Here is a 12,624-nt window from a genome sequence, read left to right on the forward strand (position 1 = left end):
TATTTATTTATTTTATTCTATTTTTTCACCACATAATAAAAATGTAATTCTAAAATGAAAGGATGACACTTTAAAAAACAAAATTCACAAAATTGTAAAATAACATAACACAAGGAAACATTGGTGATTATATTAAATGTGCACAACCTCAAAATATTACTAGGATTGATTTTTGTTCATCAGATGTTTCTTGGTGTTCTTCTCTGGCTAAAACAAAATGATAAAACACTTTGGAGCAAATATACACAATATTAGTCCAAAACTGGAGGCCAGAATGGCAAATATCTCCACAGCCACAGTAAACTTCCCAGGAGAGCTGACATATGCTGGGATAAAAGTGATCCAGACTGCACAGAATATCAGCATGCTGAAGGTGATAAACTTGGCTTCATTAAAATTATCAGGCAGTTTCCGGGCCAGGACAGCTAACACAAAGCAAAAGACAGCCAGCAGGCCTATGTACCCGAGCACAGCCCAGAACCCAATAGCTGAGCCTAACGCACACTCCAGGATGATTCTTTCTTTGTATATGGTGAAGTTTTTCATTGGAAAAGGGGGGCTAACAATCAACCAAACAGTACATATTAAAACTTGGATAAATGTAAATAATATTACAGTCATTCTTTGCTGTAGAGGACCAAACCATTTCATGACATTACTACCTGGAAGTGTAGCTTTGAAGGCCATTAACACCACCATAGTTTTCCCCAGAACACAAGAGATACAGAGGACAAAGGTGATCCCAAACGCTGTGTGGCGCAGCATGCAGGACCACTCAGAGGGTGCTCCAATGAAAGTTAATGAACATAAGAAACACAGAGTCAGGGAGAAGAGCAGCAGGAAGCTCAGCTCAGAGTTGTTGGCCCTGACAATCGGGGATGTTCTGTGTTGAAAGAATATAGTCGCTGTTATAATGGCCAGACAGGCACCACCAACTGAGAATGTAGCCAGGATGACTCCCAGGATCTCACTGAAGGAAAGAAACTCTACAGGCTTGGGAACACATGTGTCTTTCTCTGCATTAGGCCAGAACTCATTGGGACAAGGGAAACAATCAGTGGAATCTGAAAATATAAATCAAAAAGGACCTTTAGCAGTCCCATCATTGATGCGGTGATATACATGAGAAAACAATGGATTTTACCTGTAGCATTGCTAATCTCTCCCTCAGGACATGGTACACAATCATAACAGCAGATGGGTTTTCCTTTCTGCAGCACTTTATGAGTTCCTTTAGGACAGCTGTCAGTGCACACTGACACAGGAACCTGACAGACACAATACACAATGACAGAATCACACAGATATGCAGTTTTGATACAACAGCTGATATGATTCAGTTCACCAATGTTGAATATATCAATGTTCCTCACTTGTGTCCTGCCTTCCACCCAGGTGATGTTCCTGTTGATATGGAACTCCTGGCCCAGTGGCAGTGATGCATCATATTGCCCTACTGTCACAAACACAATGCTGCCACTCTCACTTTTCTGCAAGTTAACCAGCTCATATGTGGCCACAGGATCCCCATTGGCATCAAATGACACAGGATAACCATTTTGGGAAAAGTTTACTTTCTTCAGATTAGTAAGAACCTGGGAAAATACTTATCAAAAACAAAACAAGCTCAAGATCATAGCTTAAATGCCAAGTATTTTCATTCAGTCACTTTAACTGACCTGTTTGGGCTCTATGCTGCTGATTCTGTCACACTGAGTTGTAGAATTAGTCTCCTGACACACTGCATTATGAATGGCATGTGCTATTGCATAAACAGCCTTGTACACCATGTTAGTGATTCGAAACTGAGATGTGTCAGTGTACGGGCTCTGGAGTTTCTGTATGTCCTCAGTTCCATCACACACTTTCTTGTCTGTGGCAGCACCTACAAACATACAGAGGTCAAAACAGGAGATTTTTATTCCTGTCAATTATATTACATTTTTCTTTCATATGTAGGCTATTTATTGTTTTCTGACTTATTAAACCTTCATAGTATGCCTTGTTCTAACTAATATATCCATATTTTTACAGGAGTATTTGTAATTCATTTGACTCTGGCCTTTTATACTTGTACACATACTAATGGAGATTAACACGAATGAGTCATCAGACAGTCTTAAACAAAACATTTCTTTAGTCACCCACTGACCTGACATCTGTTATGTGTATAAAATATATGATGTGAAATCCCTGTCAGTTTAATAGATCAATTAGTCCTGATTTACATATACTGCAATTGTTACACTGTATGATATGAAGAAAAAAATCAGGTAACTTTCTCACTTTTTTCCAGTCTGCAGTTGAATGCACTCTCCCAGAACTCAGTAAGAATTGGGGAAGCTGCCACTTTAGTAGGAGAGAGATCCAGCAGGAAGTTTCTCAGACCTGGGATGACAGATTTCTGAATCCCAAATCCAATGGCTCCGGCACAAAAGGTAAAACTTAACATGTCTGAATGGGTTATCCAGTCCTCACTGCCTATCCACTGACGAGGTGGGGAAGGTTCCTGAGACATCTCCTTCAGCAGGAACTTCAGGTCTTCAAAGGCTGCAAATGCCACAACAACCAGAGCTGTTGACCTGGAGACACATTAAAGTGCATAATATTATACAAATCTGTGTAAACCCTTTAATCTTGTTGAGAGAACATCATGAACATCTCTCAAGGACCCTATACTGAAATGTCTGCGGGGTGTAGTTAAAACATTTTTTGTTCTTTATTTGATTTTTGTCATAACTTGTATGTTTTGTGTCCTGAATGAATAGTTTTGGTCTCTCACTGTGTCATTATATAAGATAATAGTGATGTAATAATAGTATAGTAATGTACCTAAGTGTAAGAGACCAGTTGCCAAATTTTCATTATGATATTAAAAATATCTTGTCGTCATCAACAGTTGTAGTAAATATTCTGAGGTCATGTGCACAGAAATGCATTGACAACACACAGAACACAAGCACAATCAGAGATGTAGAAACCTGCGGATAACATCAGCCACTCTCTGGATCCTGCTACGTGGGTTGGACCGATAGAAAGATTCAGAGTATTCAACACAGATCCCCTCTTTGTGTGCTGCGTACAGAAAAGATGCCATGCCATTATTTCCATAGTCTGAATCTGACCGGACAGCACCTATCCAAGTCCAGCCAAAGTGTTTCACCAGCTTGGCCAGAGCAGCAGCCTGGAAATGGTCACTAGGGACCGTTCTGAAGAAATTCGGGTACTGACGCTTATCAGATAGGCATGCACAAGTGGCAGAGTAACTCACCTGAAGGAAAACAATACAGGATGATTTTATAATGATACATCATACAGTCAGTATGGGCATATTTAAAAAACTTCATTTGTCAAAAATTTAACATATTTACTTGAGGAATATTAAAGGACCCAATGATGCGTGTAATGCTGATGGATGATGTGGACCCAGATGTACCAATAACAGCCATCACCATACCAGATTTTGAGCAGTTGTCACTGGTATAAAACTCAGGGTCCAGGCCATTAGAAAGTGGAAATGCCACATGCACCGCCATGGGCACTGAGGCACATGAGTCATAGATCAGATAACCGAGCCTGATGCCTGGGAGCAGCTTTGTACTGTTGTTAATCTCCTCAATGGCAAAAACCATTGCACGTGTAAAGCGCAGCACACGGCCGTCAATGCTGCACACAGATACTTATGTTACAATTGAAATGCAGGATTAGTGAGAAAAAGAATTTACAGTATTCTCAGAAGACATAATGAAGGAGAATTGCAATTCATAGTTACAGCTGCAGTACTGCTTTTGTTAGTCAATACAGCAAATTTCTACGACAGACTATTATTTGACAAAATTTAATCATATGGGACCAACCTAATATTGTTGTGAATACCTGTAACTGATAAGGGCTAATATTGATTTGACGCTGAAAGTGAAAGAGAAGAAAATATTTTCTAAGATATTCAACAGTACACAAAAATTCTGCAAGATGATCATAACGACATCCTTCAAATGAAAACATCTCTGTCACACACAATATCACACATCCATTTATCCCCCATACTTTCCTCTTACTAACCTCCCTGTGCACTTCAGTGGCTGAGGCACTGTGGTGTATTTATTCTCCACTGTTTGCTCATATAGGCGTATAGAGAAAACACCTCCAATAACGTAATCACCATCCATTGAGAAGGCAGGAAGAAGAGTGGTACCTTGCAGTTTACATTTCACAGATGAAGCCTCAGCACTGACCCCAGCAGCAGCTCTAATCTCTGTGCACCCATCACTTTGTTTCAGACCATCCCAACAACCATTCAACGTAAGAGCTGAGTTCAACCCAGTCAAACCCAGAGCTATTCTCAGACCAATAAAGAGAAAAGAGATCTCCATCTCTCTGGTGCATCTGTGCACAAGTGTGTTTTCTCTGCTTTATATAGCTTTTGTGACCAAAGTTTCTTGCTCTCTGTTGTACCTCAGCTTACATCAGACAGGGAGTGCCCTTATCCAGTTTGTTTTATTAACTCAACATATTTTAGTTTGTTGGGCTGAATGTAATGTATAACTTGCACAATGTGTCTCTGTTTTCCTTTTTTTCTCTCTTACTTTTACAAACACTAGATTTCTCAATAATGTTTTCCTGTCCTCAGCTTTTCTTGGCTTTAGCTCACATTACACTCAGCTCCATTTCAAAGTTTATTAAAAATATTTTTTGTTCTATTTGTGACTGTTCATATTAGCAAATGCTGAATATCAAGCTGGAAATGCTAGTGTCATGTGTTTTCCGGAAAGACCTGATGGATCAGACCTGGGTAGTAGTATGTGTGATGTATTCATTATATCTAATTTATATCAAATTCAATGCAGTTTAACTAGTATAATATCATTTCAGAAAAGGAACCTGATTGTATCACAAAATGCATATACAATGTCACCTTCTCTGTGACAATGAAAACAAAATTGGAACTGAAAAGAAAAACAATAGCATTGAAAAAATAATCAACAATGAAAATAATTACAAATTTCTGTTTTTATTGATGTTTTATTTTCAATACCAAAATTATTTTGCTACTTTTTTCAATGACAGTCTTCTGATTTTCAGTTGATGTCCATGACCTTCAATGCCAAAGTTGTTTTGTTTTTTTAAGTTTTGAATTTCTGTCACTGTTTTGGCACGGAGGGAAGGGGTCTGAGGAATAGGATTAAGGGACGTGGTTACTACATGTTCTGATTATAATTTGCATGCAAACACCACCAACAAACAACAAACTCAAGCTCATGACTCTCCCTTCATTGTAATTACTAGTCTGTAAGTATAGTTAAGTACAGTTTCTACTAGTTAGAATATTATTATGGGTATGTCTAATTACTATTCTGAGTAGTGAAAATACACATGTGACTAGGAGAAATGCCATTATAGATACCTAATATGTCTTCACAGACAGTAGTGTGGTTTATTTACACGATAAACGGCTCAGCATAGACAACCCTCCCTGCCTAGCATGACTGCAGCCAGCATGAAATCAGCTGCAGCTCCGAAACAGCAAGTCTGTCTCTATCCTGTTTTTTCCACACAGAATTGAGCTGGTATGAAGTTAACATTAGCTTTTAACCAGCTTATTAATGTTGCACTTTGGCAGACGTCTGCAGGAGCAAGTGAACAGCAGCAGCTACATGATGACTGTGAGACTTAGGTAACATTACCATTAACCACACTGTAACCAAACATTACTGTACTGAGAATTCACTGAAAAAGGTATGGAAGGACATTTGACTAACTAAACAAAGGGGTAAAATATTCATCAGATTTAAGTGGAAAGTTGCATTTAAATAAACAGGTAAAATAATTGAGTTTACAAGCAGAGATGTACATAGCTCTGGAAAAGTGGGTGGTATTATTAGTTAGATGAGATGAAATGAGATAAAATTAAATAAGATAAGATGAACTTTATTCAACCTTGAAGGGAAATTTAGGATTAATTACGATTTTAATGTTAACACAATATTAAGAAAACATTTCATAGTTTGGTCATAGATTCTATCTTGAAGGCAGGGGCCATGTTTTTTTCTTTTGGTGTTCATAAATCTGAGCAGATTACTATGCAATGTGGAGTTCTCAGGGTTTGCTTCTTGGACTACTGTTATTTCACCTGTACATACTCCCTCTGGGACAATTCATACATGAAGAGGGTGAAGAGGATGAAGAGGGTGAAGAGGATACATGAAGAGGGTGTTGCTTATCACAGTTACACAAATGCCAGGTTCAAAGTCAGGAATAAAGTATACACTAGTATGTGAAAACTTTGTGTAATAAGCAGCTTATACAGTATAATAAACAGCTTAGGCTCTATATTGTAATGTATGCTTCCATCTTAAGTATCTCTAAACCTCAGAAACTGTACTAGGATTGATTTTTGTTCAAATTAAAAGTGTTATATATGTTAGCAAAGAAAGAGAAGCAGCCCTCTGAACCCCTCATCTTCGACAAGACTAAGCAGCTGACAGTCTTTAATGATTATGTTCACCACAGCCTGATCCACCGCTTGCGTTCTAGAAGCTTGGAGTCCAAAAGGGAAATGTATGTTTATTAAAATGGAATGCCTTTAATAATATGTACTTATTAATAACAAGGTAAAGGTTTCAGTAAGAATTACAACATTTTTCAGTTTTAATACTTTTGTTTTTTATTGTTTCATGCTACAGCATCCATGGCTGCAATGATCAGAATTCAACTAGCGCTTGTGTTGAGTTGGGAGGTTCAGGTGACAATAATGCAATTATACAGGAAATCAATCTTTCATAGTTTGAAGCACCTGCATACAGAAATTATGCTTTGGGGGTAACTGCAACATATCATGCTCCAACTTTGTTTCTACTAAAAAAGAAAAATTGTCCATGACTCTAAGACAACTCTGTCTAATAACATAATTTTCACCTTTCCATCTCATTGTATTTAGTTTAATTGATTATATTGTGCTTCTTAATGCATATTGTTTTCTTGTCATTTTAATACTTTATTACCTGTAAAGCACTTTCAGTTGTCTATTTCAAATGAACTTTGCTTCTCTCATGTTTTACAGTGGCTGCAGTCGATCTGATGAAAATATACTTTGAGAGAGTGTGTGTTTACAAAAATTGTGTTAAAACTCATAATTGAACTGTAATAAGTTTACCTTTTGATTACACAGTGGGTAATTTACTATAAATGACCTAAAAAAATGAACAAATTTATGTCTGTTTCGTGTATATGATACAGAGGTTCTGTATTATTCAAATAACACGTCAAAATTTAGAAATGATTTCTGTCACATTGATATTATAGAGGTGGTATTTATTTATTTTATTCTATTTTTTCACCACATAATAAAAATGTAATTCTAAAATGAAAGGATGACACTTTAAAAAACAAAATTCACAAAATTGTAAAATAACATAACACAAGGAAACATTGGTGTTTATATTAAATGTGCACAACATCAAAATATTACTAGGATTGATTTTTGTTCATCAGATGTTTCTTTGTGTTCTTCTCTGGCTTAAACAAAATGATAAAACACTTTGGAGCAAATATACACAATATTAGTCCAAAACTGGAGGCCAGAATGGCAAATATCTCCACAGCCACAGTAAACTTCCCAGGAGAGCTGACATATGCTGGGATAAAAGTGATCCAGACTGCACAGAATATCAGCATGCTGAAGGTGATAAACTTGGCTTCATTAAAATTATCAGGCAGTTTCCTGGCCAGGACAGCTAACACAAAGCAAAAGACAGCCAACAGGCCTATGTACCCGAGCACAGCCCAGAACCCAATAGCTGAGCCTAACGCACACTCCAGGATGATTCTTTCTTTGTATATGGTGAAGTTTTTCATTGGAAAAGGGGGGCTAACAATCAACCAAACAGTACATATTAAAACTTGGATAAATGTAAATAATATTACAGTCATTCTTTGCTGTAGAGGACCAAACCATTTCATTACATTATTACCTGGAAGTGTAGCTTTGAAGGCCATTAACACCACCATAGTTTTCCCCAGAACACAAGAGATACAGAGGACAAAGGTGATCCCAAACGCTGTGTGGCGCAGCATGCAGGACCACTCAGAGGGTGCTCCAATGAAAGTTAATGAACATAAGAAACACAGAGTCAGGGAGAAGAGCAGCAGGAAGCTCAACTCAGAGTTGTTGGCCCTGACAATCGGGGATGTTCTGTGTTGAAAGAATATAATCGCTGTTATAATGGCCAGACAGGCACCACCAACTGAGAACGTAGCCAGGACGACTCCCAGGATCTCACTGAAGGAAAGAAACTCTACAGGCTTGGGAAAACATGTGTCTTTCTCTGCATTAGGCCAGAACTCATTGGGACAAGGGAAACAATCAGTGGAATCTGAAAATATAAATCAAAAAGGACCTTTAGCAGTCCCATCATTGATGTGGTGATATACATGAGAAAACAATGGATTTTACCTGTAGCATTGCTAATCTCTCCCTCAGGACATGGTACACAATCATAACAGCAGATGGGTTTTCCTTTCTGCTGCACTTTATGAGTTCCTTTAGGACAGCTGTCAGTGCACACTGACACAGGAACCTGACAGACACAATACACAATGACAGAATCACACAGATATGCAGTTTTGATACAACAGCTGATATGATTCAGTTCACCAATGTTGAATATATCAATGTTCCTCACTTGTGTCCTGCCTTCCACCCAGGTGATGTTCCTGTTGATATGGAACTCCTGGCCCAGTGGCAGTGATGCATCATATTGCCCTACTGTCACCAACACAATGCTGCCACTCTCACTTTTCTGCCAGTTAACCAGCTCATATGTGGCCACAGGATCCCCATTGGCATCAAATGACACAGGATAACCATTTTGGGAAAAATTTACTTTCTTCAGATGAGTAAGAACCTGTGAGGACAATGGGGCACATAAAGAAATCATGTTAAATTGAAGTAATTAACTTCATAGCCGTTAATGATCAAGCACCATCATATCTTACATGGCAAAATGAAATGTGACAAAGATAACCTTCATGTAATGAATGAATAACATGTTAATTTCATAACAAGTGCATTTTTCCTAAAGATAGGCTTTGGACTGTACATTTATTGGTTTTAACTGACCTGTTTGGGCTCTATGCTGCTGATTCTGTCACACTGAGTTGTAGAATTAGTCTCCTGACACACTGCATTATGAATGGCATGTGCAATTGCATAAACAGCCTTGTACACCATGTTAGTGATTCGGAGCTGAGATGTGTCAGTGTACGGGCTCTGGAGTTTCTGTATGTCCTCGCTTCCATCACACACTTTCTTGTCTGTGGCAGCACCTACAAACATATGGAGATAGAAACAGGAGATTTTTATTCCAGTCAATTATATTACATTACTTATATGACTTAACCATCGAAATATACCTTGCACTAACTATTATATCTATATTGTGCTAATGCATTATCATTTTGAGCATTTGAATCTGGCCTTTGTACTTTTACATATATGAACAGAGATTGAGTGAGTCATCAGACAGTCATATGTCAAATAAATGTGAAGCAGCTTTTTCTTTAATCGCCAACTGACTTGACCTGTTTGAATATGTATAAAATGAAGAAGTGATATGAAATGACTGTCAGTGTAACAGACCTAATGTAGATATACTGCAACTGTTATAAGCCAGCAAAAGGCTATATTTATCTGTGGTTTATTCACTGTTTATATATGTATATGTGCATTTGATCAGGGCTTTTTTTTTAAAAAACACTTTATCCTCTTTAACAGAAAATCATCTCCAAGACTGTACCACGCAGTTCACACAGAAAGATCAATAAAAAACCTCTGAGATTTCTGGCTCAGATAAACCATATGTTTGCTTCATGTCTTTGTTCTGGATAGATAGACAGATAAATAGATACTTTATTGATCTCAATGGAAATTCAATGCAGTTCAATAAATAACTGGTGTTTGGTCTCAAACTTTTAACATAGAAAGCTATATGTGTGCATTGATTAAAACAAATCTACCACAAGTATCCAGCTGTAACTATCACTAATATTAATTTTTTTTAAAAATCAGGTGACTTTCTCACTTTTTTCCAGTCTGCAGTTGAATGCACTCTCCCAGAACTCAGTAAGAATTGGGGAAGCTGCCACTTTAGTGGGAGAGAGATCCAGCAGGAAATTTCTCAGACCTGGGATGACAGATTTCTGAATCCCAAATCCGACAGCTCCAGCACAGAATGCGAAACTCAACATGTCTGTGTGAGTTACCCAGGACTCACTGCCTATCCACTGACGAGGTTGGGAAGGTTTACGGGACAGCTCCTCCAACAGGATCATCATGTCTCCAGGGGATGCAAAAGCAACAACAACCACAGATGTTGACCTGGAGACACATTACAGTACATGATATTATACAAATATAAAGGCATATCTGTTTAAAACACTTGTCAATATTATTGTGAAACACAAAAGGTACCTTTATTTTTTGTTTCATTATTAATTTATTTTTCGTGACCTGAATGAGTAATTTTGGTTTAAGTTTTTTTCATTATATAAGGCCAATAAAATGAAAATTTAAAAGCTACATTGCCACATTCCGTATTATGATACCCACAAGACCTCATTCTTGTACTAAATATTCCAAGTTTGTGTGCACAGAAATGCGTTGACAACACACAGAACACAAGCACAATCAGAGATGTAGAAACCTGCGGATAACATCAGCCACTCTCTGGATCCTGCTACGTGGGTTGGTCCGATAGAAAGATTCAGAGTATTCAACACAGATCCCCTCTTTGTGTGCAGCGTACAGAAAAGATGCCATGCCATTATTTCCATAGTCTGAATCTGACCGGACAGCACCTATCCAAGTCCAGCCAAAGTGTTTCACCAGCTTGGCCAGAGCAGCAGCCTGGAAATGGTCACTGGGAATTGTTCTGAAGAAATTCGGGTATTGACGCTTATCAGATAGGCATGCACAAGTGGCAAAATGACTCACCTGAAGGAAACAATAAATAATACAGTATAATCCTATAGTTGCACAGTAAATGAACAGCATGAATGAATTTTAAAAGATATTTTGTTAAAAATGTAACATATTTACTTGAGGAATATTAAAGGACCAAATGATGCGTGACATGCTGATGGATGGTGTGGACCCAGATTCACCAACAACAGCCATCACCATACCAGATTTTGAGCAGTTGTCACTGGTATAAAACTCAGGGTCCAGACCATTAGAAAGCTGAAATGCCACATGCACCGCCATGGGCACTGAGGCACATGAGTCATAGATCTGATAACCGAGCCTGATGCCTGGGAGCAGCTTTGTACTGTTGTTAATCTCCTCAATGGCAAAGACCATTGCACGTGAAATGCGCAGGTCACGGGCGTTAATGCTGCACACAGATTCTCATGTTACTGTTGAAATGCAGGATAAGTGATAAGATAATTTCACAATTTTGTCAGAAAACATAAATTGAGAGAAAATTGCAATTCTTAGTTACAGTTGAAGTACTGCATTTCTTAGCCAATGTAGCAAATCTCTACAACAGACCTTTATTTTTAGTTAAGACAAAAAAACATCATATGGGCCCAACCTGATATTGTTATCAATACATATAACTGATAAGAGCTAATATTGTGCAAAAGAAATTATTTTTTTTAAATACTCTATAGTACGGAACAACTGCAAGAAGATTGTAACAACATACTACAAATGAAAACATGTTCATCGCACACAATATCACATTTTATCAAGCATTTTTTTATCTTACTAACCTCCCTTTGCACTTCAGTGGCTGAGGCACTGTGGTGTAGTTATGCTCCACTGTTTGTGCATAAAGGTGTATAGCGATAACACCCCCAATAACATAATCACCATCCATTGAGAAGGCAGGACGAAGAGTGGTACCTTGCAGTTTACATTTCACATATAAAGCCTCAGCACTGACCCCAGCAGCAGCTCTAATCTCTGTGCACCCATCACTTTGTTTCAGACCATCCCCACAACCATTCAACGTAAGAGCTGAGTTCAACCCATTTAAACCAAGAGCTAATGTCAGACCAATAAAGAGAAAAGAGATCTCCATCTCTCAGTTGTGTCTGTGCACAAGTGTGTTTTCACTGGTTTATATAGCTTTTGTGACAAAAGTTTCTTGCTCTCTGTTGTACCTCAGCCTACATCAGACGGGGGGGGGGGCCTTATCCAATTTGCTTTATTAACTCAAAGCATATTAGTTTGTCTTGATGGAGTGGTGATCTGTGCAGGGTGTACCTCTGCCTTGTACCCAGAGAGAGCTGGGTTTGGCTCCAGCAAATCCCCATAATTAGGAATAAGGGGGTATAGATAATCCATAAGTGAATGTTAGTTGGGCTGAATTTAATGTGTAACTTCTATAAACTGTTCCTTTTTTCTCTTTTGTAAATTTACTTTGTAAACACTAGATTTGTCCCTATTTTTGCCCTGTCCTAAGTTTTGCTTGGTTTTAGCTCACATTACAGTCTTAACACTGCATGTGCTGCTCCCATTTCCATTTTTTATTTCATATTGTTTTCTTTTTAGTTGTAATTGTGGCTGTTCATATTATCAAATTCTGAATGTTAAGCTGAGAAAACTAGTGTAATGTGTTT

The 12,624-nt window shown here is 38.0% G+C and overlaps 2 protein-coding genes across 2 annotated transcripts; both read right to left on the reverse strand.

Moving 5' to 3' along the window:
* Positions 1-207: 207 nt before the first annotated feature.
* LOC113125178 (extracellular calcium-sensing receptor-like) lies at positions 208-5,461 on the reverse strand. Its single transcript, XM_026298509.1, has 9 exons — positions 5,455-5,461; positions 4,063-4,246; positions 3,372-3,666; positions 2,982-3,271; positions 2,287-2,582; positions 1,680-1,885; positions 1,374-1,595; positions 1,145-1,268; positions 208-1,064 (listed from the first exon to the last, which is right to left on the reverse strand). Exons 1-9 carry the CDS (start codon positions 5,459-5,461, stop codon positions 208-210), a joined length of 2,481 nt encoding a protein of 826 aa, XP_026154294.1.
* Positions 5,462-7,467: 2,006 nt separating this feature from the next.
* Positions 7,468-11,879, reverse strand: LOC113125034 (extracellular calcium-sensing receptor-like). Its single transcript, XM_026298295.1, has 8 exons — positions 11,773-11,879; positions 11,096-11,390; positions 10,701-10,990; positions 10,080-10,375; positions 9,119-9,324; positions 8,682-8,903; positions 8,453-8,576; positions 7,468-8,372 (listed from the first exon to the last, which is right to left on the reverse strand). The coding sequence occupies exons 1-8, from the start codon at positions 11,877-11,879 to the stop codon at positions 7,468-7,470; spliced, it is 2,445 nt and encodes an 814-aa protein (XP_026154080.1).
* Between the last annotated feature and the right edge of the window lie 745 nt (positions 11,880-12,624).

Source organism: Mastacembelus armatus, chromosome 13 (genome assembly GCF_900324485.2).
Source record: "Mastacembelus armatus chromosome 13, fMasArm1.2, whole genome shotgun sequence".
NCBI lineage: Eukaryota > Metazoa > Chordata > Actinopteri > Synbranchiformes > Mastacembelidae > Mastacembelus > Mastacembelus armatus.

What these genes read in the sequence shown, in the direction of transcription:
- LOC113125034 (XM_026298295.1), bottom strand. Translation starts at nt 11,879, where the DNA reads ATGGATGGTGATTATGTTATTGGGGGTGTTATCGCTATACACCTTTAT. An exon ending in CCACTGAAGTGCAAAGGGAG is followed by an intron (nt 11,391 to 11,772) that starts GTTAGTAAGATA and finishes ATCTGTGTGCAG; the next exon opens with CATTAACGCCCGTGACCTGC. An exon ending in GCAGCATAGAGCCCAAACAG is followed by an intron (nt 8,904 to 9,118) that starts GTCAGTTAAAAC and finishes TTGTCCTCACAG; the next exon opens with GTTCTTACTCATCTGAAGAA.
- LOC113125178 (XM_026298509.1), bottom strand. An exon ending in CCACTGAAGTGCACAGGGAG is followed by an intron (nt 3,667 to 4,062) that starts GTTAGTAAGAGG and finishes ATCTGTGTGCAG; the next exon opens with CATTGACGGCCGTGTGCTGC. An exon ending in GGGTGGAAGGCAGGACACAA is followed by an intron (nt 1,269 to 1,373) that starts GTGAGGAACATT and finishes TGTGTCTGTCAG; the next exon opens with GTTCCTGTGTCAGTGTGCAC.